Source organism: Silene latifolia, chromosome 6 (genome assembly GCF_048544455.1).
Source record: "Silene latifolia isolate original U9 population chromosome 6, ASM4854445v1, whole genome shotgun sequence".
Classification (NCBI taxonomy): Eukaryota; Viridiplantae; Streptophyta; class Magnoliopsida; order Caryophyllales; family Caryophyllaceae; genus Silene; species Silene latifolia.
Window position 1 is genome coordinate 45571635 of NC_133531.1, and position 21494 is coordinate 45593128.

General features: G+C 36.0%; 2 protein-coding genes and 1 non-coding gene across 3 annotated transcripts; 2 read left to right on the forward strand and 1 right to left on the reverse strand.

The window, feature by feature from the left end:
• Positions 1 to 15122: 15122 nt before the first annotated feature.
• On the forward strand, positions 15123 to 17355 carry LOC141586782 (putative aquaporin SIP2-1). The gene is made up of 3 exons (XM_074408119.1): positions 15123 to 15568; positions 16660 to 16920; positions 17014 to 17355. The coding sequence occupies exons 1-3, from the start codon at positions 15278 to 15280 to the stop codon at positions 17170 to 17172; spliced, it is 711 nt and encodes a 236-aa protein (XP_074264220.1). The 5' UTR covers positions 15123 to 15277; the 3' UTR covers positions 17173 to 17355.
• A 915-nt stretch (positions 17356 to 18270) lies between these two features.
• On the reverse strand, positions 18271 to 21072 carry LOC141586780 (magnesium-protoporphyrin IX monomethyl ester [oxidative] cyclase, chloroplastic). Its single transcript, XM_074408117.1, has 5 exons — positions 20531 to 21072; positions 19906 to 19970; positions 19399 to 19726; positions 18758 to 18856; positions 18271 to 18650 (listed from the first exon to the last, which is right to left on the reverse strand). The coding sequence occupies exons 1-5, from the start codon at positions 20993 to 20995 to the stop codon at positions 18387 to 18389; spliced, it is 1221 nt and encodes a 406-aa protein (XP_074264218.1). The 5' UTR covers positions 20996 to 21072; the 3' UTR covers positions 18271 to 18386.
• Positions 20189 to 20260, forward strand: TRNAC-GCA (transfer RNA cysteine (anticodon GCA)). Its single transcript has one exon. It is a non-coding gene; the product is annotated as a tRNA-Cys (tRNA).
• Positions 21073 to 21494: the final 422 nt, after the last annotated feature.

Below are 21494 nucleotides of genomic sequence, written 5' to 3' on the forward strand. Positions count from 1 at the left end.
CTTGATTGTTGGTCCACTTGATTGATTTTCTCCATCCTTTATGTTGACTTGTGTTAGTTTCTGTGATTAGCGCGGTAGGGTTGAAGTGATCGTCTTGAAGTATCATGGTAATGATCTCATCCTGCGCGGCCCTAACAAATCGATCTTCTCCGAACAACAGGCTAACAGCTTGTTCGTCTAAGCAAGGTGCTTGACGGGTTTTGACGGTAGGAACCGTTTCTGGAGGGATGAAGTAGCAATCGTGAAAGATCTCGATTCCGGCTAGCTTCCTCTCGAGATAGTGCCAAGGCTCGGGAAATCCGTGAAAGAGTTCTAGACTTCCTTCTTGAACAAAGTACCCATTTAAAGTAGGGAGATAGGGTCGCATTTGGACTCCTACGTGCTTGCGGTTTTGGACTTGAGCAAGCATTTCGAGAACCTCCTCTTTTGTGGGTTTGTACCCTAGTCCAAGTGGTATCCTTTTTTAGTTGCCTTCCTTGTATGGTGCGAAGGTGTTTTTCCGAATGGGGTTCAAAGGCATTCCAGGGAAGTATCCCTGGGATTTGAGTACGTGGTTGACCACCAAGTTGGAGTAGGGATCATAGTATAAGGGTGCCAATTCGCTTTCTATGACGCTCACGCTTTGGAAGCCCCCAAGTTCATATACGGGATCCGCAAGGACTTGATTGTTCGACTGTTTTTCGATTATTGCCTTGATGGGTGACGAAGTGATCGTCACTACTTTGCCATTTAGTGGGATCTTGATCTTTTGATGAAGAGTGGATGTTACCGCTTTGGAAGCGTGAATCCACGGCCTTCCCAGAAGTATGTTGAAGGAAGCTTCGATGTCCACTATTTGGAAGTTAACCTTTCGCTCAATTGGCCATGTGGCTATGGTTAGGCTAACAAGTCCTACCACCTTTCGTCGTGTACCATCATATGCACGCACACCTTGATTGGTAGGGGTACAATCCGACTCTTTCATGCCTAGCTTGTATGCCGTTTTGAGGGGTATGACGTTGACTGCAGAGCCATCATCTACCAAGGTCATTGGCACATTCTTCTTTAGACAAATGACAGTGATGTATAGAGCAAGGTTGTGACTAGCGCCAAAAGGTGGCAAATCTTCGTCTGAGAAAGTAATAGGATTACTTAGCTTCGGTGATTCTTGGAAGACCAAGTTGACTACATCTTCAGGAGTGGAGTTATGTGCTACATTTAGTTTGGTCAGAGCTTGCAGTAAAGCTTGGCGATGTGGGAATGAGCTTGCTACCAATTGCCAGACTGAAAGATCAGCCTTTGTCTTCTGTAATTGCTTGAGCAAATGATCAGTGGAGTCATCTTCGTTGTCATTTGGTGTTATGACGTTGGTTGGACCATTTTGAGTAGTGCTTTGATATGGACGACCCGAACGAGTTAGGTGGTCCACATCTTGGTCTTCACCATTTTGGACTATTTCTTTGACTAGGGAGTTTTCAATGAGATACTCGTCCTCATCATCGTCGGCCCAAACTCCGTTGATTGCAGTTAGTTCCCTCATTCTCATGATATCATCTTCTAGTCGTATGATTTGGTCAACTAGTTTATCAACTACGGTGACTATTTCTTGCATAGTGGCATTTTGAGAGAAGATTAGTGGCACATGTTTTTTGGGTGTTGCGTTAGGATTATGTAAAGTTGTCACCACATTTTCTAATTCCCAAACTTGTCTATCCACACTCCTTGCCCATGTGATGAAGTCGGAAATGGTAGGGGAGATAGTAGAGTAGAGCCCTTCATTCTCGATTGCATAGATTTCATTTTCGATTGGAGAAATGTGGTGTGAGCAATCTAAGGTAGATTCATCACTTGTGATCACTAGAACTCCAAGAGGATTCTGAGTGTTGTTGGGTTTACCTCCCGGTGGTATTGGCAATCGACCATCTTCAATCATGTCTTGAAGCACGTTTTTCAACTTGTAGCATTTTTCTGTGTCGTGCCCCTTGCCCCTATGGTATTCACAGTACGAGTTCTCGTCCCAGAATTTGGATTTCCTTTCGGGTTCGGGAGTAGGTCCAACGGGTTGGAGTTTGCCTTGCTTCATTAACCTTTTTAGAGCGTTGGAGTAAGTGTCCTCAAGATTTGTGAATTTCCTTGGTGGGGTACTTTTCTTGGACGGCTCGAGAAGGTTAACTTCATCGGTCTTGCTAGTAGAGCCGTATGAACGACTTGTTGAACCTTGATATCCTCGACCTACCGTTTTGGACAAGAGTCCTTTACGGATGTCATCTTCAATCCTTGTCCCTAGTACGGTTAATTCCTTGAAACTTTTGATGTTTTGATATCTCAAATGGTTGGCATAGATGGGTTTGAGATTATCCACAAACTTCTCCACAAGGGTAGCTTCATCCGGGCGTTCAACTAGTTGGGTACTAGTCTTCCTCCACCTACTTAGGAAGTCGGTGAATCCTTCTTTGTCATTTTGGGTAAGAACCTCTAGAGTGCGCATGTTAACTTGGATCTCGGCATTATCCGCATATTGTTTAGAAAACTCGACCGCGGCATCTTCCCAAGTAGCGACCTTCTTGTGATCTAAGGAGTAGAACCATTGCTTCGGGATGGTGTCAAGAGATGAAGGAAAGATCCTTAAGAACATCTCGGGTTTGATGCCTTTGATAGACATGTAATCCTTGAAGGCACGGATGTGGTTCAAAGGGTTCTCGTGCCCCTTGAATTTAGGGATATCCGTCATATTGAAGTTGGTTGGCAATTTGGAATTGACGGCCTCATACTTGCGATTGTTCTCCCTATAAATGTCATCCCCCTTAAGGTACATCAATTGCTCCTCTAAGTATTGGAGTCTTTTCTCAGCTACAGTCATCCCCATGAAAGGATTTTCATCCTTGGATTCATTATCGGAGTCACCTAGTACTTCACTTTCATGAGGAGGAAACCTTCCCTCTACGGCATAGATACGGCCTTCGATGAGCTCAAGGCGGTCATAGACTTGGTCTTGGGTAACCTGCATTTGGGCTAGCGCGGCTAGGATTCGATCATTACCATCTTGAAGTTGGTGAAGGTTTGTTTCAGTAGATCCAGGCATCTTGAAAACTTGATAAGAGATCGACGACGAATCAAAACACGATCGACCATTCTAACACACTTGCTAAAAGAAGAAATGTTTTGACTCGTGAAGTGGGTGTATGCCACTTGTGTTGAGTGAGCTTTGAAGAAAGACAAGGTTTTTGAAAATGTGTGTCCTAGTCAACTATAGTGTAGTTGTAGGAGTGGACTCGAAGTGAGGTTTTGAAATGGGATTGTGGCCCGAATTTTGACACGACAAACGGACAGAGTTTTGACCGGATTTTGCGCTAATCAAATGGCCTATTTCGAAATTTTGGTTAAGAAAAGGGTTTTGATTTTTGAAAAATCGTCATGGTTTTGTTTAGAAATGGTGATCATGTAAGGTACAAAGATTTATACAAGCATTATAACGGGATGCTGAGTGCATTTAAAAGGGTTTTGGTTTAAAGGGTGGGTTGCCATACCGAACCATCAAACCTGAAGTCTGTGGAGAGGCTCGTACCAAACAAGAGTAAGGCCGATTCCTAGTCCATTTCCTCAAGTAGTGAAGGCCCTTGATACAAACAAGAGTAAGCATCATGGTATGGATGACGTCAATCGCTATCCATCCTTAGGCCCAAATAAGAATTAGGACTGTTTAGACGGGACGATTGGTCGAATGGGTTGGGTTGGGCCTAGGAAGGCCGAATAAAACGGTCTAGGAAAACCGAGTTATGAAAACCGACAATTGTCTTGTACAAATTATTCCCTAACCTTGTTCAAGTTTCACCCTGGCTACACGTAAGTGTACTATCCCCAGCGGAGTCGCCAAACTGTGGACAGCGGGGGCCCACGGGGGCGCTTGGGAGGAAAGAGAAACAAGCGTTTGCATTTTTGTATGGAGTCGCCACCAATTTTTATGGGAAATTGGAACCGTTCGAATACCTCGTGCCATGTCAAGACACAAAGTAAAGACATGAACACTAAGCAATCGTTACCCTTAGCATTCTATGTCTAGAATGACTCTCGTGGATGCCAATGAACACGGGTGTTCACGGAGATCTGGAGTAAGGGGTGAGGGTACGTATTAGGAAGCTCTTTTGATCGAACACCTAATCCCGCCCGCCTCGATAGCGGCCTCTACTAATGATTAGGGAAGTTATTCGTACTCTATATATCGTCGGTTATATGCATGCAATGCAACATCCAAGTTTTAATCCTAGCATGTGAGAATTAGACTAAGTCGGTTAACAATTAGTTAGCATACAATTAATGTCGAAGTATGAATTAATGCTCAATTATATGTGAAAACATACAAATGATACAAAAATAATAAATATTACAATAAAGGAAAATTACAACAATGAAAATTACAATAATTACAATGGGTTTGGCGATTTATGTCGAAAATACCCTTAAAACGGATAATTTGAGAAAAAGAATAAAGAAATAAATAAACGAACAAATCAGAAGGTGATAATACGGATAATAGTTAATTATACGTAAGCTAATTAAACTATGTCAAGGCAAAAACGGAGTTCAGGGACAGAATTCAACTCGAATAAAGCAGTTAGAGTCGCGTCCTTTGAATAGGCGCAGCGCATTCTTTGCGTCTGTTCTGACTTTGAATTCTGGCTGTGAAGCCGGAATTGCGTGTTGTTAATACTCGTCGGTAAATTTAATGATTGATTAAAATTATTTACTCGGATGAAAGCGATTAATAGGTTATTTACATGTGATTAAGGGTCATAAAACAACAAAACATGGATGAGACGGATTAAATGAAATTATTTACATGAACGAATGATCGATTAGTGACATGGGTGAATGAAATAAACTAAACATGATGAATTAACGACAAATTAATGACGAATATATGATGAAAATATATCAAAGATCGAATTCCAGAAACCCGATATGAATGAATCGAATTTCTATAACCCGGATTGATTTTAATGACGAAAACCCGCAAATATGAATTACTTGAGATTTAAGTCGGATTTATGATGAATGATATACGTATTAATGATGATAAACAATATACATGTGAAATTATTAATATGTCAAAGAATTAAAGAAAACGAAACAAAACAAATACAAGTGACGAATTACGAGAGATTTAAGGAAGAAGAAAGGAAGCGAGAATCTGCTAGCGGCCTCACGAAGAGGCGCGCAAAGCAGGAACTGCGCTCCTTCGAAGAGGCGCAGCAGTTGCTGCGTCCTTTCTCAACGGTCATCTACTGGAAATCCGTAAAAAGAGGTTTTAAAGCATGGTTTTAGAAATCGATTTTAACGATATTTTCGACATAAACCTTACATTGATGATACAATAATAAAAATACAATAAATAAAAGAGAGATTTACACCCTCAGACTTACATGTTTGACGAAACGAGAAGGACTAAGATATCGATTAGTGATGCTCGACGCGAATTTAATGAAAGTGCCCTCGTAAGAGGAAAACGATTAAATTTGATTAAGTTGATTGATTGTGGAGTTGGTCAAATTGGTCGGTCATGCAAACGAGGCTGGTACTCAGAAGGATCCGAGCTTACGTGGTCGAATGTTCAAGCACGTAGACGCCAAAAAGTAAGAACAAAGGTCTAGAATGCAAAGGGAGAAGAGAAGGGCGAACACTCGCGTGAGAAATATGAGGAGCGAAGGTTCCTATTTATACTAATCACGTGAAGAAATAGGGTTTCGGAGACTCTATGGAAGTGAATCTCGGAAAGATATAAAAAAGATACGAAAAATACGCAGAAAAGGACCTGGGAAGAGGCGCAGCAGCCACTGTGTCTCTTGGAAGAGGCGCAGCTGCGTCTGTTCCCAAGTGGTTTCCTCCTGCGGAAGAAAGATTTTCGTGTTTAAGTTATGGTAGGACGGAAATAATTTGGTTTTCCTTAATATCTTATGTGAATATTTCGGGAAATTGTTTACCAAAGGATAAAAATTGTGAAATATGGAATAGAAATATCCGGAACATTCCAGAACATTCTGACTCGGGATTTAACGGTTATCAGAAAATGAATATGGTTTTAGGCCCGGACTCCAAATGTACTCTAATTACTGTCAAAACGACCGTATCGGTACGTAGATGACAACTAAGAGGTAGACATTAATGTTTGAGCAATCACTTGACGATAATCTTACGAACTGTCACAAATCGTTCCGCGTAGCAAACATGCGGCCCAATCATCACCGGGTGGTTTGCGGGAGGTGCAGAAATGAGGTATCTACAGTTGCAAGAGCTATGTGTCAAACATATCTATAAGAAATTTGCACCTGTTATTTTTTTAAACAACTATCAATTATATCATTTTTCTACAATGATGTTTAATAGTTTACGTGTAAATAAAATAGATTGAAATTTCTCAAATATTATTTTTTGAGGTTTAACTTCAAAGTATTTAAAAGATAACAAATAAAATATTTAACTAAAAATAATATTTAGATAGTTATAGTCAATATTTTATACATATTTAATTGAAGATATTAAAGAAAAATGTAACGCGTTTTCTACTTTTTCATATTGTTTATAATACTATATTACTTAATAATCATTACTTTTATTTTGATTATTTAAATGCACTCGCGATCAATGTGTTACTTTGTGCATACATACTCCTTATCACACTATTTAAACCTATCAAAATCTCATATGTATTCAATTTCTCGCAATATAATTTTTTTCATTCCCACACTATAAAAATTTATCTCTTAGTAGTTTTATTTAAGTTTTGTTTTTAATAAATATTATGACTCTCCTAAATATATTTTTTTTACTGAATTTAATGGCCTAAGTTTTATACCTTTCTCAAAATGTTATTTTACGTAAATTTAAAATATTGTGAGACACTCACTTTAATCATCTCTACATATCAAAATATAATATAATGAAAACTATACTTAATTGAAAGCATTTTTCGCAATGAACGTAATTATTTACATTTTAGAATTTTTATCAAAATAATTTTTTAATAAATTTAGAATCAAATCACCGTAATTTTTTAATGTAATTTTATAATAAATTTATTAAACTATAATTAATATTTTGCTGAGATTTATACAACATTTATTATGTTCATATTAAATGATTAGCTGTAATTAATGCTTGTCATTAAGGCTGTATGAGACACGTGGCGCATCCACAGCGTTTCAACCCAGTTTTATATATATATAAGATTCTAGAACCAACTTGCTAAATGTCGTCGACAAATTACTAAATATCGTCGACAATTTGTAATGACTTTTCTAATCAACCCCTCGCGCTCTAAACCCCCCTTATATTATCTTTTTTTCAAGTACGACATTTCCGTCACCACTGCTTCAATTCCGTCACCAAATTCAAGGAATCGACAACGCAAGTAATCTAAACTAGTTTAATTTTTTAAAAATTTGTAATTAGTTAGTAGATTTAAGTGGTTTAGAATAAAATCATTATTGTTAGAACGGATTATCGATTACCGCGCCAAAAAGTAATCTAAATCGAAACATAATTTTAATTTTTTTTTAAATAAAAAAAAAATTTCGTACAGACGAAGAAATTTTTCGTCCATACAAAAAAATTCTTCGTCCAGATGAAAAAAAATTTTGTCCGGGAAAAAAAAAATCAATTTTTTTTTTTCTCCCGGACAATTTTTTTCGTCTGGACGAAAAATTTCTTCGTCCAGGCCCTTTTTCGACATATTTTTTTTAAAAAAAAATTATTAATTTCCGTCTTAGATTAGTTTTGGGCACGGGGATCGATAATCGCTAATCCGTTCGTCAAATCATAAACTTGAAACGTAATTAAAACGTAAACATATCTCTTGAACATCGTTACTAACTTGATCGTTGTTACCATCATTAGTCGATATGATTTTTTTTCCGAAAAACCGTCTTTTTTGTTTTAGAAAGATTTGAGAGAGAGAGAGAGAGAGAGAGAGAGAGAGAGGAGGGGGGGGGGAGTAATGGAGGGCAATATTGGAAAGATGTGTTAATAATCGACGATAATTAGTAAAAGTGTCGACGATATTTAACCCGACCCGAACTATGATCGTGGCCCAAAAGGCTGATCGATCTGATAGACTGATACCCATAAATCCATAATCGATCAAATTGTAGAACCCGAAAATGACTTGAAACTCGAATCGACCCGTCTCAACCTGACTTGACCCGGCCTTTGTTGGCTCAGTATCAAAACCACCTGGCTCGAAAATGAGCTATTCATATGACACTTATTTGTATAATTATAATACGAAAAAGCACCCCCTTTTTTTTCAAAATTATGAAAATCTTATCTATATTAATACAAAAGACAATACTCAATCTTCAGCGTGCCACGTCATTAATGCAACCTTTTTTTTTTCTGGAAATTCATGCTATGGTGGGACCCGTTAGTGTGCAATGTATTTATTTCTTCAGATTTCCGTCTTTTCAAACATGCGATAAATTCCGTCTTGCAACAAATTCTATGAAATAATATTATGAAAAATTCTATGAATTAATATTATGAAATAATTTTATACATTCCGTGTAAATAAAATTAATAACATATACGCAGAATGAATTACAAATGGGAGTAAATGAAATTGAATTACATAATTTTTAAAACAAAATTAAATAATAATAAAATTACATAATTACGAGAAGGAATTACATTTATATACGGGATAGAACATAAAACTCAAATGAATTACATACATAATTTTTTAAAACTACATGGTACAATAATTTTTGTTTAAAAAATAATTCTTGACGGAGTATTTACTTGGAGTATAAAATATTCATGTATTTTGATTAATATTATTGTACCATGCAGCAACAACATAATTTTTTAAAACTACATGGTAAAAAAAATTTTGTTTAAAAAATCAATCATGACGGAGTATTTACTTGGAATATAAAACTCGCAACTTAACTATCACCACAAGACACCGAAAATGGTAGGTGACAATGATAGGCAACCGAGTTAATTTAGTCTTCAACTAGCATTTAAAGCAAATTTTAATTTTTTTTACTCTAAAAAAAAAAAATTAATTTAATTTACAAATGATTAAAAAAAATTTAATAAAATTTTTTTAAAATTTTTTTTTAATAAATAATTCACAATTGTTGTAATAAATATATTTTTAATGATAACAACACGATAAGTTAATAGTCGAAAAACTTTAAAATATGTTGTTTTTAGAAATGCATAAACAAATATACATCCAAAAACATTAATACTGGCCCAAATACATACCCGTGCAATTTTGCACGGGTTTAAAATTAGTTCCTATTTATATGCATTTTAAATTCTATTGTTGCACTTTCTAAAAAAGATAATTTAATTAAAAAATTCCTCTGTTACGGTCAATAGTTTACAATTGTTTTATACACGATCATTAAGGTATAGAGAGAGAGAGAGAGAGAGAGAGAGAGAGAGAGAGAGAGAGAGAGAGAGAGAAATAAATAAATTTATAATTATTGAAAAAAAAATCAAAAGTAACTTGAATGAGGAGGAAATGTGATAGGGGACGAAGTTAGAACAAAATAATGACTGAGGCCGATTTGATTTCGCTGATGTCTACTCCCATTTATTGTAGACCATACACCATTATTTAGTACTGTCAATATTTGTTGCTCCCTTTATCCTAATTATATTGTTTAATTTTTATATTCTTTGTGAGAGGTATTTTAATTAATGATACCAAATGATTGAGACAATAAGGCCCTGTTCTATTGGACTTAAAGTCACCATCTTTAAGTTAAGTTCATCAAAATTAACTTAAGTTCAGAAAAGTTCAGCTCTTATAAGTTAAGTTCAGCTTCTATAAGTTAAGTTAAGTTCAGAAATGTTCAGCAAAATTAGGTCAAGTTCAGAAAAGTTAAGCTCTAAAATTAAGCAAAATTAAAAGGTTTATTATATTGTCGAGTTTTAAAAAATTATACGATTTTCATTCAAATTGATTGTAAAAAACAATCTAAGATTAATTATTATCGTATATATATTTTATAGACGAAAATGGGGCGCCGTTTTGAAATCGCCATGGTAGCAAAAGTTGGAATGTGTTAGCCTCTTGTTCTTTTGACAAAATCTTCTTTATCCATGTTGGGTGGGAGGGAAGTGTCCATGACGTTACGGTGTGGCGGGATGCTTTAACTAATTCCAAATATGCTTTCCCGCCGCATCCACCTAAAGGAAAGTATTATCTTGTGGACTTGGGATAACCGAATACAATAGGATATTTGTCTCCTATCACCGATTAAAAAAAAGCAAATGCTAGATGCCATATGCCTGAATTTAAACATAGACCCCAGAAGGAATGTTAGACCTCAAATGAAGAAGGCGGAGAAAGTGACGAGGAGGGTGATTATATGGAACTAGGTGATTAGAAAAAAAATGTAATATGTGATTTACTTTTTATTTTTATGTATTAGGGTAATACGTATGAACATACTAATTTATAAAAGGGAAAATATTTTATTATCTTAACTTGTATTTCAAGTTATATTTTTTTTATCAATATCTTCTCAAATCAATAATAATAAAAATAAAAATAATATTTATTCATTTAAAAGTAATTAAAAATAACTCCCTTATATAATCGACTTTTTTGAAATAACTCTCTTTTATAAATTTTTATTCAAATAACTCCTTTTTAAAACATGTTTTTATACAAATAAATGCCTCTTCAACGAAACCAACTTTATTTTTATAATCTGACCGATTTACCCTTACATATAACATAATCCCTACATCGCTACTCATTTTTCATAAACCTTGATCAATTTCAAACCTCTCGCAAAACTAATAAACAAAATTTATTGTTAATTCACTCAAATCATTCACTATGTACGAAGACGAATCGGGTATAAATTCGTCATTTTAAAAGACAACTTAGTGAGTAAATGGGTATAATAGTAATTTAACATCTTATAAGAGTGAAAAATGAAGGGGAAAATGACTTTTTGGCCGGAAAATTCAAAAATAATTCTAATTCTGGTGAAGAGGCATTGATTTGTATAAAAATATGTTTTAAAATGGAGTTATTTGGATAAAAAATTATAAAAGGGAGTTATTTCAGAAAAGTCGATTATATAAAAGAGTTATTTATAATTTACTCTTCTTATTTATTTTTTATTATAACCGCAACTTTTATTAAAATCGACAATTTTATAAGAAATTAGTGGGCAACTGAGATACTATCTAGGCTCCCACTCCCTTAGCAATAGCAAAGCTAAGTCTAGTAAAAATGTGAATAGCAACATGTGCCCTAGCATCTTGTGACACAGAGAATTTCTAAATCCGCTTGAGTAAGGCAACCGCATCCAACTCCCCTAACGAAGAAAGGAGAAAGGTAAGAAACCATAACTGATCGCCATAAACAAGCCCCGATACATGATAGTAGACTTATTTGTCCGACCTTGAACCCGATCGAAATCGACTTGACTTGACCATTGACTCGTTATTGAGCCGATAGATGGCCTGAAAACTAATTACCTTAATAGTGGTCAAAATAAGACCGACAGTCATCTTAATTGAATTTACTAACAAAATAAAATTGTTGATTAGAGCCTTTTAAAAACCACTTTTGTAAATTAAAACTTTATATAATTTTTTTTTTGTCAATTATATTCAGAATATCACTTCTGATGAGAAGTTACATCCAAAACATTTACTCCAGCGGAAAATTGATGTAAATTTGAATTTTTGTCACTTAAGTTAATCTTTTATGATGAAGTTGCCCTACCTTCATCTTTTATATTCTCTTATGTTCATCATATTTCAGTTAGCCATCATCTCTCGTAATTCTCCATTTCTTCTCACTTAATCTATCTCGCAATTCACCCTTTTCTTCAACATCTGCCCTAATCAATTTAATTGAATTCTATTATTCCACTTTCTCTTAAAATAATTAGTGTTCTTCATTATCTCTCTTTTATACTTTGTAGATCAATTTTCCCCAAATTGAAAATAATTGGAGTTCTTCAATTTTGGTAATATGTGTTCAATTTGGTCTGAGAATAGTTCTTACTCTTTGGGACATTAACAAATTGAAGATAAACCTAAATGAAAAAAGGGTGTATGAATACTTACTCTTCGAAATAGAACCTTCAGACGATGGCACTACTTGCCACTCATGATCTGGAGCCCTAATCTGACAATGGGAAATGGATTTCCAAAGAAATTAGGGGAAAATTTTAGAGAGTGTTGAGGAAGATGAGAGGTTTTAGGGTGAAAATGATATGAAAGAGGCAACAAGTTAAAAAGAGGTAAGAAATTTGGGTGAGTAAGCTTTAAAATAAGACAAGGGTATATCGGTCAATTTTTTAAAAAATTTCCCGGAATCCTCAATTTAGCACAATTTTTTTAAAAAAAAGTGATATTCTGATGTAATTTCCAACAGAATTATATAAGGTTGTAATTTACAAAAAAAAGTGGTTATTAAGAGGCTGTAATCAATAATTTTCTCTACTAACAACTAAAATAAATACACTTATAAGGTTATTTAACATGAAATTATCGATCTAAAATTAAATAAATAAGACAAAATGTATAATGATGACTTGACCTGTTAGTTCAATTATTGACCCATGATCACTTGACATGTTAGTTCAATTATTGACCCAAACCAAACCTGATCTGACTTGTCACGCGATAATGGCGCTGCATAAAGTGTAACATGCCCAAACTCCTTATTGGCTCAATATAACCCGGCCTGCTCAAACTCGATCCATAAATGACCCCATGACACGATTGCCACTTATATAAGTTACAACCCCTCAATTAGACCTGTAAAAATTGACTCGTCCAAAATGATGATCCGTATAAACTGGCCTGAAACTCGAACCTGGCTCACAAGTCAAATTGACCCGAACCACTATGACTCAACCCGAATATTTATTATTACATACAGATCATCAATACTATATATTAAATCCAGAAACCAAGGGACTTCAATATAATTAAAGAAAGTTATACAAATTAATTATACTATATAGTTTTAAATCACTAGCACCGTGTGATGGACCCGATTGAGGGATCTCAATGCAAATATTATATAGTTTGGGTTAAAATTAAATTATATAGAAGTTTGGTAATTTTCCTAAACATTTGTAAGAGACTAAAACATGGTCAATTTCCTTAAAATAAATTAATTAATTAAGATGGAAAATTTCCTTAAAATAAAATAATTAATTAAGATGGTCAATTTCAAGGATACTAAAAGAAAAAAAAATGTTCTGTTATATTTGGTCTAGAGAATTTCTGGTGTTCATCACTGGTCATCTAAATTCTTATCCTATGCTGGAAAACTCCAACTGCTAAATTCTGTTATATTTGGTCTAGAGAATTTCTGGTGTGCTGGTGGACTCTTGCCTAAAAGTGTTCTTAAAATGATTAACAAGATATGCAAAAATTTCTTTTGGGGGATTGCTGCTAATAGTCGCAAGCTTATTATGAAGAGTTGGTCAAGTATTTGTTCTCCTAAGGAAGAGGGGGGACTGGGGGTGAAGGAGATTTTGTCCTGGAATAAAGCACTCATTAGTAAGTGGATTTGGCTTCTTGATAAAAATCCTGTTAGTATTTGGTCTCAATGGAACAAAGCTTATAACTTCCCTCATTGTTCCATATGGGAGCTATCTTGTAAAGGGCATTTCTCTGAAAGTTTCAGGAGTATTCTCTCAGTTAAAGATGCTTTGATTCATTCTGTTGGTTCTATTTCTTCTGCTAAGCAGCTGCTTGACTCCTGGGCTAAAGCTGGGAACTTTGCTGCTCAGACTGCTTATGATTGGTTCAGGGATAAGTATCCCACACTCAACTGTTATAAAGCTATTGCTAGGAGGACTGTTGTGCCTAAGCATGGCATCATTACTTCACTGGCTATTCAGAAGAGGCTTGCCACTGTTGATTGTCTTCAAGCTAGAGGACTTGTTCTGATGAATAGATGCATTCTCTGCAAGAATGCTTGTGAGTCTCATTCGCATCTTTTCTTTAAATGTCCTTTCTCTCAGGAGGTTTGGCATGGGTTGCTAAATTGGATGCATATTTCTGGTCGTACTGATAATTACATCTATGAGCTGTTGTGGGCTAAGACTAGAGGTAGTAGTAGACATTGGAAAAATGCTTGGTTCTCAAGCTGTGTAGCTGGTGCTATCTACTCACTTTGGGGGGAGCGGAACAAGAGGATTTTCAGCAACATCGAATCTACTGCTGCTCAACTCCTTTATTCTATTAAATTCACCATCAGTACTTATTTGCTGAATGTTACTTTTCCTAAACTTGATCCTAGGATTATCACTCGTCTTAGTATTTCTTAGCCTCCCTCTTTTGTGGAGGCTTTAGGGGATATTCTTTTGTAATGAAATGTATCCTTTTCTTTGCCCCTTGAGGATGAATAAAAGGATTATAACTTTCTTGCAAAAAAAAAAAAAAAGAAAAAAAAAATGCTTGATAATTTTCCTAAATATTTATAGAAGACTAGAAGATGGTCAAATTCCTTAAAATAAAATACGGAGTAATTAATTAGTATAAACATGCACACTTATGGTATTAATTATTAATCGTCATAAAATTATACATTAAATTTAAAATCTATTCAATTTTATTAAACTTTATAGTTTATTAGATGTATAAAGATGTTAATTATTTAACATTTACGGCGGGAGTAGTGAAAGTAACAATGATTAACGGCAAGTAGTGAAATGTTATTACTATTGTTTCATTAATAATAATAAAATATTAATAGCGGGAGTAGTGAATTTGTTTCAAAATTTATTTCATCGTAATTTTAGGATATGTCATAGAAAAATATATTAATCATAAATTTATGGGTTATGCAACTTTAAATAATTTTATTTAATAAAAAAATTTTAATGGTAAGTAGAGGTAGCCCGGGCGAAGCCGGGCACCAATACTAGTTATCTCTAAAGAAATTGATAACATTACACCCGAAAATGCCTTGGCCCGACCTAAATCTACCCTCAAATTTAGACTTGACAAATGGGTTAACCATGTAGGGTTCAGATCGGGTCAATTTCGCGTTAAGTTATTTCCGATTTGTAGACTTCGGGTCGGGTCGGGTCAGGCCAGGCCAGGTCATATATTCGCAAGAATGGAAAAGAGCACATTGCAAAAGCAACAAAGATTGGCATTGTTATTTGCAAATACAAACCAACCCACTAACCCAGAACAATATTCGTTCTACAGTCTGGTGAAAGTCAGAAGACAGAGAGAGAGAGACATACATATACATATACATATTGATATTCATCGAGGAAAAATAAATAAAGGAATGAAAATGGGTGGAATTAGTTTGATAATCTGTGATTTTGTGCTATCATTTATGTGGGTATGGTCTGGTGTGATTGTGAGGATATTAGTGTTCAATATTGTGGGTTTTGAACATGATGTAACTGGTGAAATTGTCAAACTTTGTGTCTCTCTTATTAACATGTTCTTTTTTGCTGTTTTAATTCATTTTGCTAAAGGTGCTGCTTATAATCCTCTTTCTCTTTTGTCTTCTGCATTTTCTGCTGGTTTATCCAACTTTCTCTTCACTCTTGCTGCCAGAATTCCTTCTCAGGTTTTATTTCTTGCTTTTTACTGCTTCATTAATCATTGCCATTTCATTCATTTTGTCATTGATATATGCAAGTGGTGGAGCCAGGGAAACTAGTAGGGGCTACGGCCTCCCTTGGCGCAATTTTCCATCTTTTTCCAATTTACCTTATTTTAGTAAGAATTAGTCTGTCCCTGTAAAATTTTCAATTTGGATTTATGATGGTAGTAAACTGGAAAGTTTTGCTAATGCTTTGTGTTAGGAGGATCCCATGCTTGAATTTGAAACTTTCTTGTTGGTTTGACTTTAGTTAAAAGGTAATCAAGTATTTTTGGTTCAAATAGGGGGTAAAAATGGAGTGCAAAGTGATGATTAAATAATACAAAGGGAGTGTAATTGATTACTCTTTACCCAACCGTAGGAACCTTCTCTGTTGAAGATGAAGCTTGTATAATTTCTGTTTATTGTTTTTCTTCAAATACATTTTGACTGATTCGAATTTCCTGCGAGCTTTACATCCTGAGCAAACTTGTCTCCTTGGTTTCACGAGCCAAGAGGAAGGCCGAAGGGCACATCAATCTCGATGACTTGACCTTCATATAATAGCAACTTTTTATTATGTTTATCTTTATGCTTGCTGATTCTAGATTTAGGCGCATTTCTTGTTTGTTAATGAATTCCATGGCTTAGTTGTGTTCTTGGTTTGACATATACGACTATGTGATGGCAGTTTCATTAGTTGATTAAAAAGTCGTATGGGGTCAGAATTTTGTATGGAGGCTACCGTCCTTTCATGACGAGTTGCTTATTCATATATGGTACTTCTATTAGCTGCAGTTTATGATTGATACAAGTGAAGCAAGGTTTCCATGGCTTGGCTAATAAGTGGTATCATTAGGTTCTCATAAAAGGGGCCCCAGATATCTGCGACGAGTTCCATTATATTTAACTTTTACTTGTGTGAAAATAAGCTCTCCCAAACACATTGAGACTCTTCACCCGAGCCTTCTGAAAATTCGATTCCAACATTGTTTTTGATGTCTGCATGCCTATGACTGTACATTTTTAGGAATATAGGACATCTTATTTCATGGTGGATCATATACTATATTCAGGTACTTGGAGCCATTTATGGTGTTAGGTTCCTCATTCATACATTTCCTGAAATTGGGAGTGGACCTAAGCTAAATGTCGAAATCCACCACGGTGCATTGACTGAAGGCTTTTTAACATTTATGATCGTTTTAATTTCAATGTCGCTATCAAAAAGCATTCCAGGAAGTTTTGTGAGGAAGACATGGATTTCCAGCCTTTCCAAACTCACCCTTCATATTCTTGGGTCTGACTTAACTGGCGGATGCATGAACCCTGCGTCTGTATGTACCTCAGCCATTCACCAAACAATGTATTTTTTTGTCGTTTCAAGTTGTGATATTTGCTAACGGCTAATCACTAATTTATTGATACAGGTGATGGGATGGGCATATGCAAGAGGTGATCACATAACTAAGGAGCACATATTGGTCTACTGGCTTGCCCCGATAAAGGGGACCTTGTTAGCTGTATTGATCTTCAGTTTGTTTCAAAAATCAAAAGAGAAGGCAGACACGAAACCTAAGACTGAATAATATTCATTTTCTTTCCGAAGACCACCTTTCGATGCTTGTACAGGTAAATGTGGATTTGCATTTATGCTGACTGATAGTTATTAGGAATTAGGGGGGAAACATTTTCCCAATTGTAGTCACTTCGTCTGGAACAAGCTGTAAGGTTATTTTTTCCTTATTAATGCAAGATTGTTATTATCAAACTACTCCTTCATCTCCATTCTCCACTTTCGTGTTCATTTTAAATAGTTTAGTCTTACTCTTTTGTGAGATTATTGTACATGTACATCCAAATCATTAAATTTCATTATGGAATGAGGTATCTAACATAGAAGAGTCTCTTGTACGCAAACATCACTTGAGTTTTAGTAATCTTGATGATATTCAAATCTTGTTTATTCTTGTTCATTGCAAGAGTTATAGTTTTTGAGAGTTAAGGTTTTGGTTGAGTTGGTTCATCTATCATGATATCAGAGCCAGTGTGACCGAAGGTCGTGGAAACCCAGCACACGGTACGGGGGAGCCGGTGCACAACCAACCACTCTTCAAGCCCAATGGGCATTTGAATGAGGGAGCGTAATAGGAATATTTATAATAGTTGGGTCTTAACCACCACCTTAAGGTTTTGGTTGAGATGGTTATCTATCAGTATAGTCTGAATTCTGGATCCTTGAACAAAATCACAATTGTAGATAAAGGTGGCCGGGCGGAAGTAGTCACAGTGGTCATGGGGATATCGACAAAAAGGTTATTTAAGTTGGGTCATTACGGATTTGAGAAATTTAAGATGAGATTATCAATTTATCATGCTGCAATGTTGCATCATATATGGGCAAGCTGGGGTTCGACTTTCCAAGGTTAGTAGTTACCGATTGGCTCAACCAAGGGTCAAAAGTCAAAACTAGTAATTTCTTTTGTTTTAAATTGGTCACTTTGAGGCTGGGATGGTTCACATTGAGGCTCGGGTATATTTAGACTTGCTTTTTTCGGGTTTGGCAGGATCATTTGTGTTGGGTCATTTTTTACAAGATTTAGACCCATATCAATGATTTGAATAAAAAAGCTTTACATTGTGTCTTAGCTTGTGCTATTGGGATTTTCAGCTGAACAATTGGAGGATTAAACAAAGGTAGCTAATACCCAAAATGGAGAATACATGAGTTTACAAATTACAATGTTGCAGTTTCTCTTTTAATCTCTGCAATAACATTTCACATCTTCCTCAATATCACGCCCTAATATACAAGCTGTGGCTCGAATTCTGCAAAATCCACTGATCCTGATTCAATTGGTGGCATGAGATAAGCAGCTAAGAGCTCCGAGGCAAAGGCCGCAATCAGTGGGACCCTCTTCAAGTTCTTTACCAAGCCAATGTCGTCACTCTCACCAACAGCTTGAAGCTTCTCGTTGATCTCCACCATCCGTTCAAGCTTCCTCTGGAACTCTGGGTTTTCCACATCCAATACTGCTGGGAAAATTCTGGCTGTGGTGCGGTTTGTCTGCCAAATAACAAGGTATCATTAATCCGCACTCAAGTCTTTGAGGTCAATTTACCACGATAGAAAAGAATATCGGGTGTGTATAAAGCAAGGCCAGTTAAGCTCACCTCGATGATAACGTGCATGTCAAATTCTTTGGTGTTGAGGCCAATGCCTTCATAGAAAGCTGTTCTCTGACAGTCATTCAGGTACATTGTTACGTAAACCTGTGACAAATGACAATACAGAGTTAGACGTTATAATCGCCTAAAACTGAGTTAAGCTCGAATCTAAAAATCGATTTCTCAGCAAAATACCAAACTACTGTTGGAAGTGTTGGTAGACATGTCAAACTGACTGGACTCAAAAAAAGAAAATCAAATCTGAACTCAATAACGAAACATTAAAAAATGACAGGAAATCTGAATATAACAATACTAACCCTCCTGAAACCATTCAACCCAAAAATGACGGAAATTAAAGTTACACGCACGTTTCTACATATAAAATAGACAGCTGCCTAAGCAAATTCGACACAAAATGACCCGACACACCCCAGCCACCTGAACTTCTGATCTGCAATCAACTAATCTGGAACTACCCGGTCGTACACGCAATAACATGTTCAGATTGAGGCATATAATACACCTTGGATGTTTACGAACTAACCCAACCCATACCAATAAAACTCCTTTAAGCGGAGAGAAGAAGATAATCAGACAAAAATACGACTTTGAAGCAACAAATATTCGAGAAGCGGTGAGAATACCGAGAGGCAGAAGAAACGGGACCAGAGTTTGGCCTTCCAGTCATTGAGAAACTGGGGCTGAGCCTTCATGAGGGCAGAAAAGAAATCTCCATGCCTGTTCTCATCTTGGCACCAATTCTCAAAGTACTTGAAGATTGGGTAACACTGGTACTCTGGGTTTTCCTTGAGGTGCCTATATATGGTAATATATCTCCAGTACCCAATCTTCTCTGACAGGTAAGTCGCATAGAAGATGAACTTTGGCTTGAAAAATGTGTATTTCCTGGCCTTTGTCAAGAACCCCAAGTCCAAGGCCAGGTTGAAATCTGACAAACCTTTGTTCAGAAATCTGCATCATTTACAAACGCGGTGTGGCGTTAACAACTCATGACCTAGGTTCAAAACTGTCGGCACTGAAAGGTGCCGTTACAACTCATTTAGCAATTAAAAATAGAACATTTATCAAGATTGGATTCATGTAAACTGAATGAAAAGGGCAAGTTGGTACGCAGAGTTTCCGAAACATACCCAGCATGCCTAGCCTCATCTCTGGACATGAGGGAGAAAATCTCAGCCACCACTGGGTTTGTTTTCTGCAAATGAAACGACACGTTATCAGGTATTGCCCTTGAGAAGTTACCAAACTAATGACTATAGTAGGAACAAGTCCCCTTGAAAACAGGATTTGATACCTTGAAGATATCATAAATCATTTTTGAGAGCTCTATATCAGTTGTCCATAACTATCTTTAACATGCATTGTCATTTAATTACATATAAAAATACTGAAAGTCAGCTAAAATAACATCAAGGGTCCATAGCTCAGTGGTAGAGCATTTGACTGCAGATCAAGAGGTCACCGGTTCGAACCCGGTTGGGCCCTTTTTTTGGATAATTTACAAACACAAATTCAATTCAAGCTGAAAACTTTTTCAATTGATTCTGGGTTATCCTCAAGGAAACCACCCTAAATACCCATGAGAACCCATTACAATTAACCTGTACAATCCTACCACTAAAACAAAAGCTTTAAAAACTCAAACCAATTATGCAAATAATCTAATTCAACCACTTATCAAAACATTCATGCAACTCATCAATCCAGTTGTAATTAAATAGCAAATTGAAGAATAATAAAAGAAAAGAAAAATACCTTAAGCCTCCTACCAAGCTCCTTATAAAGCAAAAAGCCAGAAAACTCAGCAGTACAAGACCTCTCCAAAAACTCAACAAAAATCTGTCTTAAAGGACCATCAAGTTTATCAGCAGCTTCCTTAAACTCTTTGTTCCTTACAAAATGAGTTTGATTATAATCAGTCTTAAATTCCTGCAAAAGTGCTTCAAATTCAGCTTCATTAAGATTTTTATTAATCTGGGTGTTGAATAGTTGTTCCATTTCATCAAAATCTGTTGTGTAAAACCGCGGTGTTAGAAGGGTTTCTTGGATTTCCTTCTTAGTACCCTTCTTTGAAGATGAAGATGAAGGTGGTTTTGTGGACATTGGAGTTGTTGTGGACATGGTGACCCGGCTAAACTTGACGAGTCGGGTTCTTGGGGTTGGGTTCAGTTTTGGGGTGAACTTGGAGATGGGTTTTAGGAGTGTCATTTCTGCTGCCATTCTTGCTTTGTTTTGTTTGTGATAAGTTTAGCAGTAGAGGAAATGAGAGTGAAGTGTGTATAATTTGAGATGAGATATAGTTGGGATTAACTAGAAGAGGGTAATGAATCTAATCCAAGGAAATCTAGGAGTGGAAGTGGGTGTTTGACATGTGTTGGATTCTGGTTGGTTACCTTGATTTCATGTTATGGGTCAATTTCTTACACTATGTGGTGCTCGAATGCTCGATCTATGGTGTGATTATACTCCGTATGTCATCTATACGTGAGTGGCTGGCTACATTTGATCCGATATTTTCAATGTTTTGAGCTTGGTGTGATCACTGCTGATATAGCAAATTTTTACGATGGGTGTTTGATATGTAAAACATAAATTTTTATTTATGACGGGGATACCTGTCGAGGCTGTCGTAAGCTTGCGATGAGTCAAATATATACCATATTGTTTGAAATTGATACCGGGTCTATTAGTGTAATAGATAGAAGTTGGGCGACTGTTT

Coding starts and splice junctions, on each gene's coding strand:
- LOC141586782 (XM_074408119.1), top strand. CDS start 15,278: ATGAAAATGGGTGGAATTAGTTTGATAATCTGTGATTTTGTGCTATCA. Junction 15,569..16,659: donor CTGCCAGAATTCCTTCTCAG/GTTTTATTTCTT, acceptor TACTATATTCAG/GTACTTGGAGCCATTTATGG. Junction 16,921..17,013: donor GATGCATGAACCCTGCGTCT/GTATGTACCTCA, acceptor TTATTGATACAG/GTGATGGGATGGGCATATGC.
- LOC141586780 (XM_074408117.1), bottom strand. CDS start 20,995: ATGGCAGCAGAAATGACACTCCTAAAACCCATCTCCAAGTTCACCCCA. Junction 19,971..20,530: donor AGCTTGGTAGGAGGCTTAAG/GTATTTTTCTTT, acceptor TTTCATTTGCAG/AAAACAAACCCAGTGGTGGC. Junction 19,727..19,905: donor GATGAGGCTAGGCATGCTGG/GTATGTTTCGGA, acceptor TAAATGATGCAG/ATTTCTGAACAAAGGTTTGT.